The sequence below is a fragment of the Ananas comosus genome, linkage group 9, assembly GCF_001540865.1.
Source record: "Ananas comosus cultivar F153 linkage group 9, ASM154086v1, whole genome shotgun sequence".
NCBI classification, from domain to species: domain Eukaryota; kingdom Viridiplantae; phylum Streptophyta; class Magnoliopsida; order Poales; family Bromeliaceae; genus Ananas; species Ananas comosus.
Window position 1 is genome coordinate 13395780 of NC_033629.1, and position 25811 is coordinate 13421590.

At 37.3% G+C, this 25811-nt stretch overlaps 3 protein-coding genes and 2 pseudogenes across 4 annotated transcripts; all 5 read right to left on the bottom strand.

Annotated features, from left to right (window-relative positions):
- On the bottom strand, positions 1836–2262 carry LOC109715379 (G-type lectin S-receptor-like serine/threonine-protein kinase At2g19130). The gene has a single exon (XM_020240355.1). The coding sequence runs from the start codon at positions 2251–2253 to the stop codon at positions 1858–1860; it is 396 nt and encodes a 131-aa protein (XP_020095944.1). The 5' UTR covers positions 2254–2262; the 3' UTR covers positions 1836–1857.
- LOC109715376 (G-type lectin S-receptor-like serine/threonine-protein kinase At2g19130) lies at positions 2241–10932 on the bottom strand. Its single transcript, XM_020240354.1, has 2 exons — positions 10430–10932; positions 2241–3801 (listed from the first exon to the last, which is right to left on the bottom strand). The coding sequence occupies exons 1-2, from the start codon at positions 10889–10891 to the stop codon at positions 2260–2262; spliced, it is 2004 nt and encodes a 667-aa protein (XP_020095943.1). The 5' UTR covers positions 10892–10932; the 3' UTR covers positions 2241–2259.
- On the bottom strand, positions 12719–21345 carry LOC109715375 (G-type lectin S-receptor-like serine/threonine-protein kinase At2g19130). Of its 2 annotated transcripts, none has more exons than XM_020240353.1 (3): positions 21213–21345; positions 19921–20088; positions 12719–15129 (listed from the first exon to the last, which is right to left on the bottom strand). In XM_020240353.1, the coding sequence occupies exons 2-3, from the start codon at positions 20032–20034 to the stop codon at positions 13111–13113; spliced, it is 2133 nt and encodes a 710-aa protein (XP_020095942.1). In that variant the 5' UTR covers positions 20035–20088; positions 21213–21345; the 3' UTR covers positions 12719–13110. The 2 variants fall into 2 exon arrangements, with proteins under 2 accessions (XP_020095942.1, XP_020095941.1); XM_020240352.1 differs by lacking the exon at positions 21213–21345 and adding an exon at positions 15412–16392 and having other exon boundaries at positions 19921–20015.
- On the bottom strand, positions 21201–22102 carry LOC109714839 (annotated as a pseudogene).
- Positions 22126–23636, bottom strand: LOC109715378 (annotated as a pseudogene).

Below are 25811 nucleotides of genomic sequence, written 5' to 3' on the forward strand. Positions count from 1 at the left end.
CTACGAAAATGCCGCCCACCATTTTGGACTCTTCTAATACCGTTCTCTTCTTCTTCCTCTTCTTCCTCATCCTCGTTCCACATCTACAAGAGCAATATAATGGAACTGGCGGAGGCGCTCTTTACCTTCGTCTCGCTGCTTCAGAGCTTCCTAGTTCAAAAAGCCACAAAGGTTTGGTTGTCGGGGTAGTAATCCAGTGAAGATTAAGTTTGAATATATGTCCAAATGGACCCCTAGTTTCAAGTTTCAACCCTTCTTTGTTTTTGTTTCATTAATTTAATTAATACATTCCAATTATTGATGTAAAAAATCCACTGCTTGGTCGCTAAGGTAAGGTTTCTGTCATGACTAGGCCCGGCAATCTCGATCTATACCCGCATGTGCCCGGGGGTTATCTGTAAATTTGCGGGTATGGATACCAACTTTTTTAACTCAAAAAATTACCGGTAAAACGAATGGGTACCCATTAAGCTGTGGGCATTTTGGGTAATCCGCGGGTACCCATTGATACCCGCACATATATTTTTTAATTAAAAAATATATTTTCTTAATTAAAATATATATTTTTTTATTTATCCATCCTAAAAATTCTAATCCTAATTTCTTATCGCACCTTTCATATAACAAATTTTTTTTGCTTTAAGATTTTAAATATTTTTATTATATATTATGATATTTTAAATAATTACTTATGTTATATATTCTTAAAACTTATATATATATATGTGTTTGCATTTAAAAAATATAAGAGAAAAAAAAAAGAAAAAAAAATACAGGTAATCTGCATACCCATCCGCCCACCCGTGAGCGGGTATGGGTAAAGATTTTGGCTATCCAAAAATTTACGGATAAATTTTATCCATACCCAAATAACTAACGGGTACAATGATATGCTTGTGGATTACCCGACCCGCCCGTTTATCAAGGTCTAGTTATGGCCAATAAGGTGGCAAGGGTTGGGTGACCTCGTGACAAGATGGCCCCTACTTTAGGCTCTAGCCCAGATCAAGCCATTTTGGGTCCAAAGCCTAAGAACATTGTTAGCAATTATGGATTGGGCCCTCTCTTCTAATTGGGCCCAATGCCCATGGGCCGGGCGTATCAGTGGGTTTTAACAGCTAAAAAATGCAAAATTTTCATGATAATAGCTCCAACAAGTTTTCATGAGGTAAAAGTGCCCAGAAAATAGTTGAATTAGGAGCCCTACATTCAACCCTATCGGATCCACTCTGCATTCACTGATCAACACGTAAAAAAATTCTAATCAGAAAGACTTTTAAGATTCAAACGCAAAGCGAACCGTGTGACTCGCCAAAGAGTCAATGAGAGCTCATTGAGGAGCGCGTTAGTAGAATTACGCTCTGAAACCAGTCAGATTAGCATATAGATCCCTTAACAATATGACGTTTTGAACTAGGTCCATAAAATTTTTTAATGTATTAACATCACCTCAACTTTTGCCTATTTTGCTTTTGGGCTTCTCTTTCATTACTTTTAAGTACCGGAATTCTATCTTATTTCTTCCCTCGCACTTCAAACCAAAGAAGCCTGGCTTTGTTGTGAAACTACTGGACTTGTTTGAGTGCTAGACAAGAGTAACTTATCTAATACATCGCCTTTTACATACAAAAAAGACTATTTGTTATCTGTTAGGCAAAAAAAAGAAAAGAAAAAAGAGAGAGAAACAAAGGAAGGGAGACGAAGATCTATTCTATAATCTCTATTGCATATATTTCTCATCAGCAGTGTAACGTATATTGATGTTTCAGTTGGAAGTCATTATTTGTATGCCCCATGAGAGCTCTCACTTGCACCCTGCTCTGCAGTAGATGACACATCATCATACATGCCAGAGATCTAATCCTCCATTAAGTGCTGAAGAGACCGCGGAATCCGCGGCACATTCACCTCCAAAACCCCTTCTAAAATCTGCACCACCTGCCCCATTGTTGGCCTGTCTATCTCTGCATCCTGAATACACCAACAAGCCACTCTAGAAGCCCTTTTCACCTCCTCCAAATCAGCTTCGCCACCCAATCTGCTATCCAACAAGCACTTCTCGTCGCCCTCGATCACTTTCTGCGTGGCCCATGAAGGATAGTAGCACTTACTGCCCTCCTCAAAGTACGTACTATTCCTCCGACCGGATATTATCTCGAAAAGCATCATGCCAAAGCTATAAACGTCCACTTTCGAGCTAATTGGTAAACCCGAAATCCATTCGGGAGCTAAGTACCCGATTGTCCCCCTCATCGTCGTTCAGACTCGGCTAAAATCTCGACCGATAAGCTTGGCCATGCCAAAGTCAGCAACCTTTGCTTTGAAGTCGGCATCCAAAAGTATGTTATCTGGCTTTATGTCGCAGTGTATGATGCATTCTCGGCACTTCTTGTGAAGGTACGCTAAGCCCCTCGCAATTCCAAGAACTATCCTATAGCGCATGTTCCAGCTTAGCATGATATCGGAGTCCTTTTTAAACAGAACGGAATCTAGGGATCCGTGCGGCATGAACTCGTAGACCAGAAGCCTCTGGCTTCTCTCACAGCAGAAGCCGCGGAGGCGGAGAAGATTAATGTGCTGGATGACTCCAAGAGTAAGCACCTCCGCCTGGAACCGCTTTTCGCCTTGTCTGGATCCCTCGAGCTTCTTCACAGCTACTTGCGTCGAGTCCGGAAGTGCTCCTTTGAATACCGAGCCAAAGCCGCCACCGCCAAGCCTCTCCGAGAAGTTCTTCGTGGCGTGCCGTAAATCACCGTATGAGAATCGAATCAAAGAACCCTCCACTTTGCTCACTATTCGAGACTTCCTCCAATGTCTACATAACCAAATTAGTCCAAAGAGAACAATGACTATACCAAGTAGACCGCCGACTAAGCTTACTATAACAACGGTTTTTACTTTGTGTGAATTGTTTGTACTAGGAAGATCAGCTGCAGCGAGTCGGAGATAAAGTGTACCACCTCCTTGATCACCACTGTATAACTGCTGAAGATTTTGAAGATTGGCCGTCCAGATCAAACAACTGGTATCAAAAGAATAAGCACTACAAGAGCAATTGTTCAAACAAGCCATTTCACACTCCTCGGCACTTCTAACCATTAATTTCTCCCCATTACTCGGAAATCTCGTATTAATCATCATAAAAAACCCATCTTTCTCTTCTTCTTCTCCTCTGTTAAAGTTTGATTTAGTCCCACAATTCAACTGGGTTTTCCTTTTACACCCCGAATTCCAATCATTTAGCTCCCATTCCTCCTTTAATGCTGGCTCAAATCCCTGGGGGCATCGACAAAGGCTCGGGCTTTCCTGGTCGCAAAGCCCAAAAGGTCCACAAACAGAGGGCACATCACAATTAGATAGAGGTTGAGCAAACACTGGCTGCCACTCTTGTCTATTACTTAGCCAAAGAAGTTGCTGCCCTAGCCCTGAAGAGCCCACCACAAAGCGACTGATCACTGAACTATCTGTCATAGTATACGTAGCATACTTCCGCTCTCGGTCGTCAATGAACGTGAACTTAAACACAGTTTGTTGTGCCATTGAAGGAGTTGAAGTGAAGTACTGGCCATTCCATAGCCCACTACTCCAATATACTTGAGACCCATTGTATAGTAGAACACATTGGTTTGATCCATCTGGGTCCAAGCGGTTAGAAAAAGGACCAGGGGTGGGGTTTGCGGGGTTTTCCCAACAAGTGATGCTTTGATACTCTCCGGTAATCTTGTTGAACCCAAGCCATCCACCCGGCATATAAGTATCGGTCGGATGGTCGAAGCTCTGCCATATGATGGATGAATTCACCTGCATCGGAAGACGTGATATTAATTGTGTTCTATCTTATCTTTTTGTGTGTGGGTGTGTAAGAAAGATAACGATGTACAATAACAATGAAAAATAGAAGAACATATCTCCTTTCTACTTATTACGTCCCATTTAAGGGTAATTATCTATTTAGCAATCAATACTAATCAGAGAGAGCAATCCTTCTATACATTTAATATTTGGATGCCGTTCATACATTCTTATTTAATGGCTTAGATTTAATTTTTATTTAGTTGTGATATGCAATAGTATATTATTTTAAAAGAGGTACCGGTTACAAGATACTTCAAAACAGATTATATGTGGTCTTTAATTCGGAGGTTATTAAGTAATTTTGCCCTCACTATATTATCATATCTAACATCTCTCTTCTCTCTTTGTTTCAGTGACCGAGTATGGATTTTATTTGTACCCACCTGGAACTTGACCAGAATCCTAATTGATTTATATTATATAATCTATACAACTTTTAAAAGTGCAAGTTTTGCTTTTTTTATCTTTTCAAAAATTCCTTAATCTTCTTTAGTAATATTTTATTTCCAGTTATTTCGAACCATTCATTTCAAACAATTTATTAAATAATAATTTATTCTCAAATATAGATATTACTTTTTTGTCATTGGATCTCATCCAAAGGTTGAAAATAAAAATATCTGTCACCTTTTATAACAATAATACTCTCGCATTAATATTGTACATTATCACACGTAATATTCACTATTTTCTATCTACGTATTTCTCAAATATTTTCTTGCCACCTATTATCTCATCATAATACTTAACCCCACAGCCTTTCAGCCGATTAGTTACTGTATACTTTTTCCATTCGGCTCTTCTGCCGACATTGATCCCTGCACAGTTCATACATTCGGCTCCTCCAGCCGAACCGATTCTATAGTAATAGTTTTCGAACCCGGCTGGCTCGATCCCTCGTCAGCCGAATCGCCTGATCTATCGAAGGGCGCAAACTTCGAGGGTCACTATCCGCAGCCGTTCCGCATCCCGACGCGCTCCCAGAGGAGGATGTTGACTAGGTCCAGGGTCCGGAATTTCAGCCACCAACACTGGGATTTTGTCACGTCGCCCTTGCGCTACACTGCTGTTGGAGACTAGCACACTCATGTATGTAGTTTAATTATTATTTCGCTTAAAATAGAAAGATATTGTGTATTATTTTTGTTTGACAAATTTGATTGTATGTTTGTCATTCTAATTTAAATAAATTAGAATTAGTATATTCAAATTCAAATTGCATATAATTTACTTGCTAATTGCATATAGTTTAATTATCAATTATTATATTCTCTTATTTGCTTTAGGGTGTTTTAAATTTGTTTAAAAAAAAAAGGCTACTGTAAAATTATTTTTTATAGTGTACGGTTTAAAAGTTTTGCTACAGTAAAATTCTTTGGTAAAATAAAAATATATTTGCTATGGACTAGTTGTACGGATTTTTAAAAATATTTATTATTTTGGGCTCCTTATAAAAAAGAAAAAATTTCTGCTGCAAAATTAATTTTAAACAATTTTGCTCCAAGTGGGATTCAAACCCACAGTTTCTAAAAGCACGATTTTTGAGCGAGATCACCTAACAAGCAGCACTAATACTATTGCATTTTTTTTATTGTTGCTGTCATTGTAAACTCTATTTGTTGGATTTAATACTACTACTATCTTACTTCTCAGCACGACTGAGTATACAACAGCTAGCATATATTTACTGTGATAATTTTGCTGGTTGTATTTAATATTTTTATACATTGCTTGTAATATATTGTTTGCAAACTAATTACCTAATTAAAATCAAATGTTTTAAAATTGTTTCTGCAATCTATTTGTTGTTGAACCGAATTTTGTTAAATATGATTAAACTTCATAATTTTAAATTTTAGTATATCTCAGAAATTGTAGGGGGAGCATTTTTATCAGTTTGATAAAGTTGGTTATTATAATTGCCCTCATGATTTTATTTTGTTTATTCTAATGCTTAACTTGTAAATAAAATTGATAAATTCTAAAGTTAACATTTATATAATATTGACATAGAAATCTGTTAGATGGATAATTTTCGATCATGTTATTTATTTGAGCTTTATCAGATCTGATCAAAATCTTATAGATTACTTGATGAAAGGCCTGAAGAAGATTATGATCCTACTGTCATCAAGGGTGATGGAATCTTGCCCGTAAAGGGCCTTCCTACATTGGGAACCAACCTTTGTGATAAGAGATCCCTTGAAGAAGGTTCAATGTGGTAAAAACAAGCTGTCAGGTTGGCCAAAGAGCACTTTCTACAAATTTTACAGAGGAGCTTTAGCTCGATCCAATCACATCCCTATGGTGAGTAGTGCTCTGTGTAGTGGATTAGGTTGAGCTAAAAGCTTTTAATGGGATCCAAGGCGGTAATTTTCGCGATATGTGACTCTACACATATCCCTGGAGAAAACCACCTATATAAGAGTATCCGTATGTGGCCGCAGCCATGTGAATGAGGGCCATTCATAGAAACTCTTATGAAAAAATCATGGTATTGTGCATGGCCATTAATGTACAGACCCGTGACGGAGAATTCTGTACTGTGTGTGTGGTGGTTGATGTAAGGGTCAAAGGAACGTAGTTCAAGACCTTGTTCACTCCGATTCCTTCTGATGGAAACTGCTTACACTAAGTGGGGTTAAGTCTCTTAAAGACACCTCACCCATTGCATAGTATAAACACTCAGTAATTTTTTTTTACTTTAATTTGTATTTTTTAAAATTTTGAGTTTTGTGGGGGATTGTTAGTGAAAAAAAAACTCAAAATTTTAAAATTTGAATTTTATTCTATTTGAATTTTAAATTATTTATTTATTATTTATCATTATTTATTATTTTATTATTTATTTATTTATTTTTATTTATTTATTTAATTTTATTCTTTTTCTTAATGCGTAAGAAAGTAACGGAATATTTTTCCGTTCCGTTTCTTACGCCAAACGGAATCCCGTTCCGTTGCGTGGAATACGTCTTTTTCTCGTAACGAGAAAAAGCGTTAAATTCCCTTCCTTTCTTCTCCTCTGTTTCAGACAGAGTAGTAGAGAATGAGATTTAGATAATTTGTTAATTCTTATCTATTCATCTTTTATCTTTTACTATTCGAATATTCCTGGGTGTTGAGAGAATCTCCGTCAACCTTCTTCACGATCGTGCTCGCAGGAGGAGGAATTCCGGTCGTACCTTGGGGTGTTATTTCCGGTTAATCCCGCACGTAAGGACGGAAATACGCCTTAGGGCAGTGCCTCGCACGCTTCCGGATAAGATCAAATCATTATTTGGATATTTGCGTTTATCTGTAAGTTTGATTTTATTCTTATTACAAAATTAGTTAGATATTAATCACAATTAGATTTTCTTTGCGGTATTTTGTTCCAACACGAGCAACGAAACATGCCCTTATTGTAACTTCTTTCAATTACGCCTCGTGGTTACTTAATTATATTGTCGATACTCTCGGTGCGCACCAAAATCTTCTTTAATCCTTGCTCTTAAATATTGGGTTTGAATGGTGCACCAGCATACCACATGATCGTGCGTTATTGGCCTAATAATGCCTAAATTATAATTCTAAAATTTCTTAAATTAATGCCTAAATTAGTGCAAAATTAATGCCTAAATGTGTGAAAGGGATATCAATCAAATTTTTTTTAAAATTTTGCAATGTTCAATTACGAAAATACCTTAGACATGAAGTTATCTTTTAACTTGCTAAAGAATAAAATAATTTTTTTATTCTTTATTGATGAACAGTTATGAAATTTTTATTATTTATAAAATTACGTACCGAATCACTTCTCAATTAGAGATTTTATGGTCTCTGAGGAATAAAGAACCTTCAACTCTGATTCGATAATGAGCTTTGATTATCAATTCAATCCCTCTAAACTACGAATAGGGCTGGCAAATGAGCAAGCCGGCTCGCGTTCGACTCGATATTTGGCTTGCTCGAGCTCGACTCGAAATTAAATGAGTCGAGCTTGAACAAAAAAAAAGACTCGAAATTCATTTCAAGCCGAGCTTGAGTATTACTCGGCTCATTCGAATTAGGCTCGAAAAGTTCGAAAAGCTCGAATATATATATATATATATTTATTATATAGAGAATATTTATTATATGCGCTGAGGATGCATATAGAACACGATGCTCCGGCTTGACCATTTTTGTTTTCGATGCGTGCACTTCAATAGTCGACTACGCCCGTAGACATTATAGAGTATTTGAAGTATCTAGATAATGCATAAATTTATTTTTCGATATCATTTGCCTTGTGATGCGAAGGGCTCAGAAAAATAATGCGGCTGAAAATTAAAAATCTTACAATATATGAGGATATGACATTCAGTTCTACATTTAGATCAAAGTGGATTGATCTTGTTTATGATGATATAAAGAATTTTCTATCAAATTTCATAATGATTGGATAGTTTCTACACCGTAAACTTGCAACCGCTCACCACGGCCGATCTAAAAATTAAGCTTTTGGAGCCCCTTCGTTAACTAGGCAAATGGATATCGAAAAATCACAAATTAATTTTCTATTACTATCAACATAACGCTAATCAACTCTAAAGCCGATCGTCGATTACTCGAAAGTTCACGAACATCGAAAACAACGTTAGCAGAGCACGGCAGGGCTCTTGCGCTCTCCATAACATACCCAGCCGACTCAGTAACTTATATAGTCCACTATTCAGTTAATCGCCGGGACTGGAAAGTATACGAGGATGCTGTTTTTCAATTTTGATTCATAATCAAACTCTTTCAAAATCGAATTATTTAATCTATTGGAGACATTAATACTATATTTACCTAACACTTGATCAGGGGACCATGATGCAAACCTAAGGGAATATTATTAATTCATAAGAGCAGGATCCGTGCAATTACCCAACACAATATAATTCTAATTCAAAGGGTCAAAAATTCGCAAAACCATCAAATACCATATAATTTTCGAAAAAAGCGGGCCGGGGCGGGGCGGGGGGGGTGGGAAAAAAAAAAAGAGTTCTACGGCCGGGGTATGTGAGGGGGGGGGGGGGGCCCCCCCGCCCCCCCATAGTAATGTCTACAACTAATATATTATAGTAATATATATATATATATAAATATATACTATATATATATGAGTGAGGCTACTATGTCATCCGAAGACGAGCCTTCCTGCTTCCACCTTTTTCGATTGGGCGCACTTTCGAATCGTCGACCTCCCACCTTTACATTTGATGCTATAGTATTGGAGTATCCTCAAAAATAAATTTTTATTATATTTTCGATATTCATCCTAGTGATCGACACTGGGCTCAAAATCAACCAAAAACATTAACAAAATTGCCGTATTGAGCAGTTGTAAGTCTTACCCAAGGCGGTCAAATATCCAACGTAACTGAAATTTTGATAGAAAATTTTATACATATAAAACAAGACAAAATACTTATTAAACATTTTTAATTCATATCTATTTCACTTCCTGTAAGATTTTATTTTTCAGACCGTTTGACCTCTACACCATGAAGCGCCGTTCTTCACTAGGCCAAATGAATCGTCAAATCATAAACACGTATTTTCTAACGACTCCCAGGACCCAAATACCTAATATCATTTAATCAGACCCGATCGAACGATTTCGAAATCGCATCATTGAAAACTGATCTCAAGTCAGAAAGCTTCCGTACTTCCGATAGCATAGTAGCCTAACTATATATATATATATATATATATATATATTAAAAAATATATAAATATAATATATTTTAATTATATATTGGCTGAGTGAATAACCTGAGTTTAGTTAAAATTAGGCCAATATTGTTGGCCCATAAAAACAAACCCAATAGACAAATAAAAGAGTAAAATTTCACTAAATTTATACATTTTCCTTTTCTTTCTTTCTTTCAGAGAGCTCTAAATTTTTAATATGTTTTTTTCTTTCTCTTTTTCTGTCTTTCACCCTAAATGGCCAAGCCGGAAGCCCTCCAAGTTACCAAGTAACAACATATTCCCACCGTTGCCTACTTTGCTATTAATTATATGCTTGAGAAAATATACAGAATATTTTTAAAGTAAAAAATTATTATTTATATAATATTTTAATTTTAGTTTATATGATTTGATAGTTTAATCCAATATTTATCTATATAATTTATTTATTTTTGACCGCATAAATAAAAATGAATAATATGAAGATTAAAGGCGGAAGAGAAGACATGTAAGGCTGAAAAGATTAGATATTCAACTCATAAATTATTTTTCTTCATACTATAATACTTTATTTCATATAATTATTTTGTACTTTGAACTATTAGATATATTTTTGTATCAAATTATAGGTAACATTCTATACAAATTAACTATTGATCGTACGATGTTGAGAATTTCAAGCAGCTTGTTTAGGATTCGAGCTCGCTCGACTTGAAATTATGCTCGCTCGAGCTCAGCTTGAATTAATTTCAATCCAAGCTTGAGCTTAAATTTAGGCTCGAAATTAATTTCAAGCTGAATTTGAGCCGAGGTAAATTCACTCGAGCTCGGCTCGTTTCCCCCCCTAACTACAAAAAGGAGCTTTAATCCTTACACTGCTTGTGAGAATGAGATTGCTGCTATCGAGGAGAACTGCTGTGGTGGCGTTGGAGTTTGAGGGGGACGAACTCGACGACCAAATCGGAGACTTGGAGCCATTGAGAAGCACAAGGTTGCCTTGATCTGAGATTTTTAGTTCTGCTGATGAAGTATCGAATATGGGGGCATCTCTATTTGCAACCCAGACGATAGTTTGAGTGGGGATTTTTTTGTACCAGATGCCAATGTAAAAGTTGTTGTTGGAGGTGGATGGGGAGAAGAAACCCAACTCGAAGTTGCCTTCTTTGGAGATCAGAGTTTGGTTTCCAGAGAGAGATTGGCCCACAGAGAGAGAATCAGTTGGTAGAGAGAGATGTGTTTTGAGGGAAAAGAAGAAGAAGAAGAAGAGAAAGGAGGGATAAAAAGGAGGAACAGAGAAGCATGGATTGTTTTTGCTATCCATTTGGGAATAAAGCATGCAAAAGATGGAAACTTTGTTAGCTATGCAGGAGGGAGAGTTAAAATATTGCCTCGTAATTATATGAAGTCGAGATACTCTTATATACTATACAGTGTATATGAATGAGTCGTACTAGAAATTTATTAATTCTTTACTTATCGCATACGCTCAATTCTGAAAAAAAAAAAATCAATAAATAATAATAGCATTGAAATGTGAGATTGAAAAGAAATTGACAAATAAATGACATAAAAAGACACGGAAGTATGTATGCGGTATAGATATTAATTCGCCTTTTATCAATAATACACAAAATATTTTTCTCAAAAAAATAATACACAAAATAAAAAGACTTAAATAAGGCTCTTTCAAAAAATTATAAATTGTTAATATTAAATTTGAAAGTTCGAGAATTAAAATAAATTTATTAAAAATTTGAGAAATTGTCTTGGTCTTGAGCTTGACATGCTCGATACGCTGAACAAGCTACATCATTAACTAGACGTTCCAACGGTCCAGATGAAACAAGTGCTCTTCCCGCACGGTGGGCCCAACGTTTGCTCTCAGAACGACGGGATTGCGGGGCCCTCAGTACAAAGTAAGCTGCAACCGTCGACGTGGCGACCAACCATGGGTTTCTTACTCTCTCACCCTCAAATTACACAACCAATGAAAGGTAGCCACGTGCACAGATGGAGAATACTACACAGAAACCTTTGTAGAAGATCTTCAACTTTCAATGAACGCATTCATTGTCCCGTAAGAGGGGGCACCGAAATTCTAAGCGACCAAGATATTTGGCTCAGAAAAAGAAACCACCCACACATGTAAGCATCAGTAGGTCCCACGCATTTGTCATGCATCATTGTAAGTACCTCTACAACATGAGGAATTCTACACTGTCATACTTGCACCATGTCATCAATAACAAGCCAATCACATTCCTTCTTTTCAAACAAAAGTACAATAAAAATACTTTTTTATAATCATGATAGAACATATATTCTTAAAAAGATTAATTTGATTGGTTTGTTACGCCACGTCACTAATATACCCGTTACATTCTAGAATTTTTCCTACAACATTGGAGCTTCCAACGTTGGTCTCATTGCATGGTCCACACGACGAGAGAGAGAAAAAGACTCTCTCTCTATTTATTTTATATAAAAAAAATAAAAATTTACTGTTAATTAAGGACGGAGGTTGCTGGGGTAGTAATCCAGTGAAAGATAAGTTTGAATGTTTGTCTAAATGGACCCCTAGTTTCAACTCTTCTTTGTTTTTGTTTTATTAATTTAATTAATACATTCCAATTATTGATGTAAAAAGATTCATTGCTTAGTGATCAACTAAGGTAAGGTTTCTGTCGTGGCTAATAAGGTGGCAAGGGTTGGGTAACATTGTGACAAGATGGCCCCTACATTAGGCTCTGGCCCAGATCGAGCCCTTCGTGGGCCCACAGCCTAAAGAACATAGTTAGAATATTGGGGCCCTTTTGCTAACTGGGCCCAATGCCATATTCATAGGCCGCTCGTATCAGTCGTTTGGGCCGGAATGGCCAATGGCCCAGCCAACGACTTAACAGCTAAAAAATGCAAAATTTCATGATAGTAGCTCCAACAAGTTTTCATGATGTAAAAGTGCCCAGAAAAAAGTTAAGGATCCCTCCATTCAACCTTATTGGATCCACTCTACATTCACTGATCAATACGATACTGAAATTCAGATAAAAAATTTCTAATTAGAAATACTTTTAAGATTCAAACGCAGAGTGAACCATATGACTCACCAAGAGTCTCAATGAGAGCTGATTGAGGAAATCAGTAAGATTAGCATATAGATCCCTTAACAATATGACGTTTTGAAATGGGTCCATGAAATTTTTTGTGTAAACATCACCTCAACTTCTGCCTATTTTGCTTCGGGCTTCTTCTCCAAATTTCATTACTTTTAACCGGAATTCTATCTTATTTCTTCTTTGCTTTTTCCCCCCTCGCACTTCAACCAAAGAAGCTTGGCTTTGTTGTAAACTACTGGACTTGTTTGAATGCTAGACAAGAGTAACTTATCTAATACGTCTCCTTTTTACATACAAAAAAGACTATTTATTATCTGCTAGGCGCAAAAAGAAAAAAAAAAAGAAGAAAAAAGAGAGAGACGAAGATCTATTCTATAATCTCTAGTGCATATATTTCTTATCTGCAGTGCAACGTATACTGATGTTTCTGTTGAAGTCATTATTTGTATCCCCCTTGAGAGCTCTCACTTGCACCCTGCTCTGCAACAGATGACACATCATCATACATGTGTGAGATTTGATCCTCCATTAAGTGCTGAAGAGACCGCGGAATCCGCGGCACATCCACCTCCAAAACCCCCTCTAAGATCTGCACCACCTGCCCCATTATTGGCCTGTCCATCTCTGCATCCTGAATACACCAACAAGCCACTCTAGAAGCCCTTCTCACCTCCTCCAAATCGGCTTCGCCACCCAATCTGCTATCCAACAAGCACTTCTCGTCGCCCTCGATCACTTTTTGCGCGGCCCATGAAGGATAGTAGTACTTACTGCCCTCCTCAAAGTGCGTACTATTCCTCTGACCGGATATTATCTCGAAAAGCATCATGCCAAAGCTATAAACGTCCACTTTCGGGCTAATTGGTAGACCCGAAATCCATTCGGGAGCTAAGTACCCGATTGTCCCCCTCATTGTCGTTAAGACTCGGCTAAAATCGCGACCGATAAGCTTGGCCATGCCAAAGTCTGCAACTTTTGCTTTGAAGTCGGCATCCAAAAGTATGTTACCTGGCTTTATGTCGCAGTGTATGATGCACTCTCGGCACTTGTCGTGAAGGTACGCTAATCCCCTTGCAATTCCAAGAACTATTCTATAGCGCATGTTCCAGCTTAGCATGATATTGGAGTCCATTTTAAACAAAACGGAATATAGGGATCCGTGCGGCATGAACTCGTAGACTAGAAGCCTCTGGCTTCTCTCACAGCAGAAGCCGCGGAGGCGGAGAAGATTAATGTGTTGGATGGCTCCAAGAGTAAGCACCTCCGCCTGGAACTGCTTTTCGCCTTGTCTGGATCCCTCGAGCTTCTTCACAGCTACTTGCGTCGAGTCCGGAAGTGCTCCTTTGAATACCGAGCCAAAGCCGCCGCCGCCAAGCTTCTCTGAGAAGTTCTTCGTGGCGTGCCGTAAATCACCATATGAGAATCGAATCAAAGAGCCCTCCACTTTGCTCACTATTTGAGACTTCCTCCAACGTCTGCATAACCAAATTAGTCCAAAGAGAACAATGACTATACCAAGTAGACCGCCGACTAAGCTTACTATAACAACGGTTTTTACTTTGTGTGAATTGTTTGTACTAGGAAGATCAGCTGCAGCGAGTCGGAGATAAACTGTACCACCTCCATGATCACCACTGTATAACTGCTGAAGATTTTGAAGATTGGCCGTCCAGATCAAACAACTGGTATCCAAAGAATAAGCACTACAAGAGCAATTGTTCAAACAAGCCATTTCACACTCCTCAGCACTTCTAACCATTAATTTCTCTCCATTACTCGGCAATCTCATATTAATCATCATAAAAAACTCGTCTCTCTCTTCTCCTTCTCTGTTCAAGTTTGATTTAGTCCCACATTTCAACTGGGTTTTCCTTTTACACCCCAAATTCCAATCATTTAGCTCCCATTCCTCATTTAATACTGGCTCAAACCCCTGGGGGCATCGACAAAGGCTCGGGCTTTCCAGGTCGCAAAGCCCAAAAGGTCCACAAAGCGAGGGCACATCACAATGAGATAGAGGTTGAGTAAACACTGGCTGCCACTCTTGTCTATTACTTAGCCAAAGAAATTGCTGCCCTAGCCCTGAAGAGCCCACCACAAAGCGAGTGATCACCGAGCTATCTGTAATTGTATACATAGCATACTTTCGCTCTCGGTTGTCAACGAAGGTGAAGTTAAACACAGTTTGTTGTGCAGTTCCGGGAACTGAGGAGAAGTATTGGCCATTCCATAGCCCACTACTCCAATATACTTGAGACCCATTGTACAGTAGAACATATTGGTTTGATCCATCTGGGTCCAAGCTCTCAGAAAAAGGACCACGGGCAGGGTTTTCGGGGTTTTCCCAACAAGTGATGCTTAGATACTCTCCGGTAATCTTGTTAAACCCAAGCCATCCACCCGGCATCCAAGTATCGCCCGGATGGTCGAAGCTCTGCCATATGATCGATGAATTCACCTGTATCGATAGACGTGACATTAATTGTATTCTATCTTATCTTTTTGTGTGTGTGTGCGTGTGGGTGTGTAAAGATACCGATGTACAATAACAACGAAAAATAGAATAACAAATCTCCTCTGCTTATTATTTCCCATTTAAGGGTAATTATCAATTTAATATGCATAATTAATTAGAGATTTTATGGTCTCTGATGAGTAAAGAACCTTCAATTCTGATTCTATAATGAGCTTGACTATCAATTCAATCACTCATATCTACAAAAGGAACTTTAATCCTTACACTGTTTGTGAGAACGAAATTGCCGCTATCGAGGAGAACCGCTGAAGTGGCGTTGGAGTATGAGGGCGTCGAACTGGACAACCAAATCGGAGATTTGGAGCCGTTAAGCAGCACTAGGTTGCCTTGATCTGAGACTTTTAGCTCTGCAGATGAAGTCTTGAATATAGGGGCATCTCTATTTGCAACCCAGATGATAGTTTGAGTTGGGAGTTTTTTGTACCAGATGCCTATGTAAAAGTTGTTGTTGGAGGTGGATGGGGAGAAGAAACCCAACTCAAAGTTGCCTTCTTTGGAGATCAGAGTTTGTTTTCCAGAGAGAGATTGGCCGAAAGAGAGAGAATCAGTTGGTAAAGAGAGATGAGTTCTGAGGGAAAAGAAGAAGAAGAAGAAGAAGAAGAGAAAGGAGGGGAAAAAAGGAGGAAGAGAGAAGCATGGTTTGCTTTTGCTATCCATTTGGGAATATAGCTTGCAAAAGATACAATCTTGGTTATCTATGCAGGAGGGAAGTTATAATATTGCCTCATAATTATATGAAGTGAAGATACTCTTAATTAAATAGGGTGCTTAGTTCCTACTACATATTCTCTGTTGTGTCCTGCCTTTCCTCATTCTCTGAAAGGAAAAGGACAAATGCCACAAATTTCTTTTCAATGTTCTCAATCACTTTTCTACATTTACCTGGTCATAAGATCATCTTATGTTTCTCAAGTAATAAGGGGCTTTGCACATAAGATACATAAAATTATTTTAGGATACGCCAACAGAGATATGTTTAGTAATATTTTACCTGGTCACAGGATGATGGATAGAGGAAAAATAGAACTAACCACAATGCCCTTCAGAATAAGAAAAACAAGTTACCTAGGGATCAATGCTCCTTTCACTAAGTAATACTAAATTAGTTGTTAGCACCATTGGTAGTAACACTTGTCTCGGTATGAGTGATTGCAATCCTTCGTAAGTGTTGTAGTCCTATAGGCCCTAAGAGACAAAAGAAGAAGAAAAAAAAAGGACAACTTTATCCAACTCCATTATTCTAATTCTACCAGCATGAGAAACTTTTGAACAAGTAAAACTAGGAACCTTTTTTTTCTTTGAGAGAGATAGGTAGCACGCTACCCGCTTCGTTTATTTCATTTAGAAATAAACTTAGCTAGAAATATGAATCAACTAGAATTCGAACTTGGGACCTCGGGTACCAACCACTAAGCCTTTTGCCGCTTGCTTTAGGGACGGTCGGTAACTAGGAACTTTTGAACATGTAAAACTGCTTCAACTATAGTATAATCTAGACCAACAAAAGAACATAGTAACCAACACCTGCTGTGACACTCCTAGGACTTAGAATAGTCCTATATATAAGCCATAATAAAACTAATTCTCTTAACCCAACTATAGCATTTTAGGCGGTAACTAAAATCCAAGAGGTTAGGAGTAGGGCTGGCAAACAAGCGAGCCGGCTCGCGTTCGACTCGTGTTCGGCTCGATATTCGGCTCGCTCGAGCTCGACTCGAAATTAAATGAGCCGAGCTTGAACAAAATAAAAGGCTCGAAATTCATTTCAAGCCGAGCTTGAGTATTACTCGGCTCGTTCGATTTTAAGGCTCGAAAAGCTCGAATATATATATATATATATATATATATATATATATATATATATATTATATAATATATATATAGGCTGGGGCTACTATACTCTTATGAGTAAGACCTCCTTGTACTCATAAATTTTAACCGTTGATTGATGGATGTGTGGTGTTCGGATGATGGTGGTCTCCACTTAAAATGATAGTGATCCCCTAGGGTTGAGTGGGTAGTTGGTTAAATAGTATGATCTAACGGATGAAAATGATTAATGGAATAAATCTAAGGGTCGAAAACTTATGAGTATAAAGAACCAATACTCATAAAAGTATAGTAGCCGGACTATATATATATATATATATATATATATAGAGAGAGGAGAGAGAGAGAGAGAGGGAGAGTGGGCTGGTATGCTTATGGAAGCACGGAGCCCTCCGTGCTTCCATTTTGTTTTCGATGTTCGACTTTCGAATCGACGATCGGCTCCGTTAGAGTTGATCTAGAGTATTTGAAGTACGTAGAAATAAATTTTGTGATTTTTCGATATTATTTGCCTAGTGATCGAAGGGCTCAAATCAATAATTTTAATGACCGTGGTAAGCCGGCTGCAAGTTTAACGGTGTAGAAATATGCAAATCACATGAATATAGAAAATTCTTATACCATATAAAACAAGATCAATACTTTGATCTAAAATTTTAATGTCATATCATCATATTTTGTAAGATTTTTATTTTCAGCCGTTGATTTTGAGCCACTTCGTTATTAGGCAAATGATATCGAAAAATCGCAAAATTTATTTTCTAGATACTTCGAATACTCTAGATCAAGTCTAACGAAGCCTATCTTGATTCGAAAGTCCGAACATCGAAAACAAAGTGGAAGCACGGAGCCCCCGTGCTTCCATAAGCATCCTAGCCGCACTATATATATATATATTATATATATATATATAATATATAATGTATTTTAATATATATATAGGCTTTATTATAATTTGGGCCATTATTGTTGGCCCATAAAAAACCCAATAAGTACAACCGTGCCAATTGAGCCAAACTCTAATTTACATAACATACTCTCTCTTTTAGACTTTTACTGTTGCACATAACCCTAAAACATGATAACATTCAAATTTTCAAATCCCTACTTTTTTCTTCCTCTCTCTCTCTCTCTCTCTCTCTCTCAGACCCTCATCCAGTCAGGAAGTCCCCTAAGCTCACATTTTTATAATTATTTTGTATTTGAAACTATTTGGACATGTTGCATCAAATTGTAGGTATATGTTCTATAAAATTAAACTATTGATTATATAATTAATGTCGAGAATTTCAATCGGCTCGTTTAGAGCTCGAGCTCGGTTCGACTCGAAATTAGGCTCGCTCGAGCTCGGCTCGAATTAATTTCAAGCCGAGCTTGAGCCTAGATTTAGGCTCAAAATTAATTTCAAGCCAAATTTGAGCTGACATAAGCTCGCTCGAGCTCGGCTCGTTTCTACCCCTAGTTAGGAGGGTTAAGTGTGTAACGACTAAAGTAGTTCTAGAATGGATGACCCCACTAGAAAGTTGTGCATCATAGTTGGTATCAAAGCCAATCACCTACCAAAAATGTGAGATTAGTCTCAGCCGAGCTAGCGTCATATAGCCGGTAGAGAGCGGCTCTCCTGTGATGGTAGAGAGCAGGTCCCTACAAGATCGGCTAAGGCTAGCAAGAGGAGTCTCACATCGTTTGATACTTGTGAGTGTGCTTGAGCCTGACGAAAACGTCAAGACTTCAAAAGAAGAGGAATATGATACTTCCTAGGATTTTGAATAGTATAATAGGACTAAATCTCTTAACCTAGCTATAGCATTTTGAATGGTGACTAGACCTAAGAGATTAAGAGGGTTAAACGTGCTAGGACTAAAATATTTTTAGGATGGGTGACTCCCCTAGGAAGTGGGGCGTCACACGTGCTGTCTTTTAATATGAGCTTATCTTGAAACCAATAACCATCCAAAAGGGACGGTTGCTGTATTGATGAGATGGTGTAGCTATCTCATAATGTGTGGTGCCAATTGAAAGATTCAAAATGTATGGCCTACCTTTGACTAGGGGAAAATAATTAAGCAGAGGTTCCAGATATATTCAAATTAGTCAACAACGACAGCAAAAGAAATTTTTAAAACAGAGAGCTTAGTGCAGCATGAGGTAGATATGATGGGAATATTCAGTTTTAGACAGCATCCCTCACACTAATTTGTTCTATTTGCCATAAAAGCTCATTTAGTTTTATGTTTACATAGAGTGTGTGTATTCTTTTTTTTCACTTGGTTCTCAGAAATACAATACAACACATACTAGTCAAGATCACTTAACCTAATCTCTCTCAAAAAAAAAAAAAGATCACTTACCTAACAAACAACTGAAGAAAAAGAATAACAAACATCAGGTGACTGAGTAGGTAGAAAGAAAATAAGAAAAAATATATATTGTCTACTTTTAACAAAATTCTATACAAGTTGTTGGGTATTGGAATAAATCTTTATAATAGCTAGGTAAAAGCACATGCCATTACAATACCCAACAACTTGTATAGAATTTTGTTAAAAGTAGACAATATATATTTTTTCTTATTTTNTACTTTTAACAAAATTCTATACAAGTTGTTGGGTATTGGAATAAATCTTTATAATAGCTAGGTAAAAGCACATGCCATTACAATAAGCTTTAAGAAACTATGATGTAGATCAAAGTTATAACATAGTTATATAAGACAAACGCGCCCATTTAAGTTGTGCCTGGCTGGAATTATTTTGAGTTTCAAGGTGAACAGACTTGGTGAAGGGAAAAAGCAGTTCTTGGTTAGAAAAAACATTCATACAAGAAATAGTCAAAGTTGTGCTTTCTCTTTAAAGAAAAAAAAAGGAAAAGCAAATTGGTAACCTGGGCTTTTCTGTAGGGATTAAGTAATCTTGGAACATGAGATATGTCCAATTCCGACAGATTTGAGCAGCCTGAACTTTTGCTGGCGTAGAAATCTCTCTTTCTTGAATGCATCAAGAAGCAACTCTACAAGTTATCTCAATCTCTTCAAAGTTGGCTTCCGAATCCCTGTTAGTAAGACATATAGAAACTCAGAAGAGCATGCTTGAATGTTTTCCCCTACTATTTTCTGCCACAAATTACTCAGCTACCGAAAGTGTTTGCAGAAGTATTAGCCATAGAACTCTAATAGGATTTTGTTGCAATTTATGAACCCTTATATCACCTAGTGACTTGAAAACTAAACTTTCAATAGCCTACCCGATAAACAGAATAAAATCATATCACACCTCCCTTTCTTTTTAAAGACATATAGTACCTCGGCATACATGATCTGAAGCAAATGAATTACAAATTTCTAATCTAGTCCACAGCCAAGAGGGGAATGGCAATGTGTATATTTTTTAGCTCTACAAGCAATTTGTGATCGAGGAATCATTGATGTACACTGCACTATTTGAATTCCATTTGGTTTCTTTATTTAGTATTCCTTATAGTCTAATCAGGATTCTTCCAAGGCCAGAACGAATTCTAGGCTGTTACAGCAACCTTCATTTGAATTTCATTTCATACTCTTTGATTTTTCATAACTATGGATTATAAGGAATTTAAATAGTGCTAAGCTAGCAAGATTATGAAGAATTCAAAGTGTGTTAATCCATTTGATTTTCGTAGAGGCCTAATTGAAGTAATCTGCTATTTGATTTCAAATGCCTTCCCTGAAATGGGGATTAGAAATACTAACTGAAGTTCATTTCTCTACCGTGGCAATATCGAATCAGTTTATTGTATCGGTGCTAGAAACTTCAGATATTTACTTCATAAAAAAAACTATGCTGACTAATAAGAAATAGCGACATCCCAATTGTAGTAAAGCTGTGAGAAAATTAATTCATCATCACATCTTTACAAAATTCTAGTACAGTAGTAGAAGGAAGCACAGAGATTACAGCACTCTACAACATCAGGGAATTTGCTACAACCTCTGAAACTGCAAAATCAAGGAGAAGTAATAGAACTTGAGAAAATAATTTCACCCAAAGATTTTTCAGGTTTTTATTGGTTTATAAATCTATACAAAGTGTGATTCTTCTTGAATATTATGTACACAATGCTATTGACATTAAACAGCTGAACCATCTACTTAAACCATTGATCTCTAAAATTAGTCAAAGAAATCTCTAAACCCTCACCGAATTCAGTAGCTCTTGAAGAAATCTGGGAACAGGAGGCATGTTGACTTCAAGAAAACCTTCGAGAATTTGGACAACCTGACCCATCGTCGGCCTACAGCTCTCACCACTTTGAATGCACCAACAAGCAACCTTACAAGCTCTTTCGAGCTCTTTCAAGTTTGCATCACCATCCAACTTTGGATCTAACATGATTCATACATTCCCTTCCAAAAGTTTTTCGCAGCCAGTAAAGGAAAAAAGACAGCATTGCCTTTCGCTCCTTGCTCAAAATTCCTTCTCCCTGATATAATTTCAAAAAGCATCATCTCATAGCTGTAAACATCAGCTTTTGTAGTGATAGGTACCCAGCTATCCACTCAGGGGCAAGATAGCCTATGGTTCCTCACATTGTTGTCAAAACTCAACTAAAATCCCGACCCACAAGCTTTGCCAACCCAAAATCCGCCACTTCGGGAACAAGTGACGAATCCAAGAGTATATTCTCTGGCTTAATATCACAGCGTATAATGCAGTCTCTACATTTCTCATGTAGATAAGCTAATCCTCTTGTGGTTCCAATGGCAATTTGGTACCTTGTGTTCTAACTCAAGACCATCGACCTGTTCTCAAACAAATGGCTTTTTAGAGAACCTTTTGGCATGTACTCGTAGACCACGACCTTTCTAGTTCCTTCAGAGCAAAACCCAAGTAAACGAATTAGATTGATATGCTGAATACTCCCAGTCGTGCTCACTTCAGCTCGGAATTCCTTGTCAACCTGATGAAGCCCTTCAAGCTTCTTTACAGCTACAACAATTGAATCAAGTAACAACCCTTTAAAAACCGAACCAAAACTACCTCTCCCCAATTTCTCATGAGAAATTTTTCGTTGCGCGCTCCAAATCACCGTTTCTAAATGCTACAAGGGTACCTCTAACAATGCTTGACAATCTAGCAAGCCTTTCTCTTCAACGTCTCCAAACAGTTATTGACAGAACAACGAGAAAAGCTAGGAAGGCTATAACAACACCAAATACAAACCCATTAATCAGCCCTTTATGGCTTTTGTAACTAGCTAGCTCCGAAGCAGCAAGTTGAAGGTAAAGAGTGCCTCCATCAGTTCCATTATATTCGTCTTGTAGATTATTTAAGTCGCCATACCATAGCGAACATCCACCGTTGTAGGAATAAGCATTACAAGAGCAATTATTTAGGCAGGCTGATTCACAATCGTCGGCACTCCTGACTTCTAAACTCTTAGCGTTATCAAGCAACCTCATATCGAACATAAGGCAGAACATATCTTTTTCTCTGTTTGTCGAGCTGCAAGTTCAATAGAGCATTCCTCACACATCCCCCACCGTAATCACCCAAATCACATTCACCACCATACTTTTCACTAAAACCCATTATACAGTTGAAGAATGGCATTGAATTCTCATTACAGCTCCCGAAAGGCCCACAGAAAGCATACACTTCACACTGAGTTCTTGGCAAAGAAGAGAACTGTATCCACTCCTCTCTTACGTCTACCCATATAAACTGCTTGATTTGCCCAGAGGCGTCTAACATGAACCTCAATACGACCGAATCATCCTTAACCGAGTACGTGAAGTAACTCTCCTTATCATCAGATACATACTTTAAATCATAGAGATAATCTCTAAGCATCTCCAGGACCCCGATAAAGATTCGCCCATTCTAAGTCCCACTAATCCAATAATCTTTGGTTTTGTTCCATTGTAAGAACAATTTAGACCCATTGGGGTCCAATTCTAGAGAGAAGATCCCAGGAGCTGGGGCATCCGAGTTCGTCCACGAAAAAAGCCGTCACCTTTTTCCTGTCATGTTGTTAAACCCTAGCTTACCCCCAGGGAGCCAAGTGTTCGTTGGATGGTCAATGCTCTGCCAAAAAGCCCTAGAGGAGTTGGACCCGTCCCTCAGAACAAGGTTTCCACTATCAAGGATCACAGCAATAGTTGAATTGGAGGTTACATTGGCATTTGTGGACTAAATTAGGGATTTTGATTGGCTGAGGAGGATGAGGTCGCCATTGTTGGAAATGGTGAGCTCTGAGGTGGAGGGGTTTGTGATTGGGGTCTCGCTGTTGGCCACCCAAACTGGTGTTTGCTGTGAGATGGTGTTGTACCAGATCCCTATGTACCATTTTTGGGGAGAAGAGGAAGAAGAGGAGTTACTTGGTTGGAAGAAGCCCAGAGCAAACTTGCCACCTTTGGAGAGGAGCTTTTGGGATCCGGTGAGGGGCTGGGTGGTGTCTGCGGCAATGGAGAAAGGAGATTGAAGAGAGAGAAAGAGGAAGAAGAAGAAGAGAAAGGAGAGGAGAAAGAGAGGGTGAGGAGAGGAGTAGAGAGTTTTTGGAGGACATACCATGGGACTATGGGAGAGAGAGTGTGTTTTGGCATGCAGATAGAGAGAGTGATATCTGGGAGAAGGTTAGGGAGAAGTAATTATTTGGGTAAATATACTCACAATATTGTTGAGCTGTAATTAATATAAGGTTTGTAGACTTGTAGTATAGCTTTTATGGAGAGAACCCTTCTTTTATATATATATATATATATATAACTAGGTTGGAATACTATAAATAACATCAAGCTTTTATTACTATTAAATTTTCAGTCATTGAATAAAAAAAATATACACTTAGAATAATGTGGGCCTACTAGAAAGTGAGTTATTAATTCAATAATATAATCTGATAAAAATAATCAAAGGGTTAAATTTGATAGCGGAAAACTCGATAGCATCAAATGTTTGGTGATATTGATAGTATTCCAGCCGGTCTATATATATATATATATATAATAGTGAGAATTTTAATTAATTTATATATAAAATTCAAATTATATGTAGATTTGCAAACTCATTAATAATGTATATTGTTTGCCGGTAAATTGATTAGTAAATATTTTTTGTTTCAAGCGCTGACTCTTATATTTAAATCACAACAATTCCATAAAAATATACAAATTTACAACTTTGTGCATACAATTGATAATAATAATAATAACATAATCTCTCAAAAAAATTATAATAATAACATACAACTATACAAGTAGCTAATGGTATTAAATGATTCAAAAGTTATTAATAATAATACTACATAATTATTCACAAAAAACTAAGTCTAGTCAAATTTAATAAAGCTAACCTGTGAGTCAAAGGTGAGGCAAAAAATGTCAAACTGGGGAGGCGTTGGAGTGGAGTAGGAGAGGCGGGAAAGATGTCCCCACGGCGCGGCCGGGGCTCTTCGGCGGAGACGACCGGGTACGTGGGGCCCACTATGCTGCGGTTGATGACCTTGATCCCATTCCGACGGTGGGGATGAAAACTGATCCCGGAGAGAGCGAGAGGAAACGAGAAATAATGAGACCTCAGGAAAGGAACATTTATGCTCCGCGTGAGATTGCAGGTAAATTACGCGTTACACATGATTAGATAAAAAAAATATCATTTATTTTCGTAAGCAATGTTGTATTGCGCTTTTTATAATGTGTGAGTTGAGGAGAAACTTAGTGCAGTTTTATTCAAACCTAAAAAGACATATTTAACTTCTGAACCATCTATCAATTTCGATAAGTGGTTAGAATGAGAGAAAAAAAAAAAAAAATTAGACACTTAATTTCTTTCTAATTTTTCTTCTCTTTTTAATCATAATCACATAAAGTTATGAACACAATAGCTGCTGTGCTCCTAATAGTATAGCAACCCTACTCTATTTTTATATGCACACTCATAGCTGTTCCTTTGCTGCTTCGATTTTCCACAGCAATCATAAACAATATATATTTCACAGCCAAAATAGTTCAATACTCATATTTAGTGTGAATCAAAATAAAGAGGCTAAATAACTCTTTTGGTTATCAAATTATGTGCCAAGTAACATTTTGATTTTCAAAGTATAATTTGCATCAATTTCTCTCTCCAACTTTAAAAATTATTAAAATTAAATTTTATTATTTAATTTAAGTGACTAAATATTAACATATTTCTGATATAAAAGTAATACGGCATCTTAATCATTGCTGTACTATTAATTATTGCAAGGATTAAAGTCACACGCGCTTCATAATTTATGAAACAAAAATATAATTTACTTAAATAAAAATATAGAACTCTAATAGTGAAAGCTCTAATTTGTACTTAAATCAATGCATTTTGGCCCTACAAGTAAGGCAAGGGCACGGAAGTTTCAAGAGATGAAAAACTGACTTAAAAAAGAGACCTGTACGTAAGTTATTAGTTGGCCCCACCCATATCACATATACATATCAATATGCTTGATGCACCACATTCATTAAATATTTTAAAATTAAATTTTAATTTAGTAATTGCAATGTATACCATTTAAAGGTCCTATAAATAAAAAATTATAAGATTTAAAAAATATTATTTGGACATTGAGTAATCTCAAATTACAAAAGTGCTTATGGCGAGAGTTACCGTTAAAAGTTTTTGAGTTGTCGAATTAAGTACAAAATTCAAGCTACCTACAAATGACCTCTCTGTAGACAAATGCAAGAGTTTAGTGTTTTAAGCATTTGTCTAAAATACATAGTAGTCGGGAAGTATCCTACGCCCTTGTATAGCAATTGT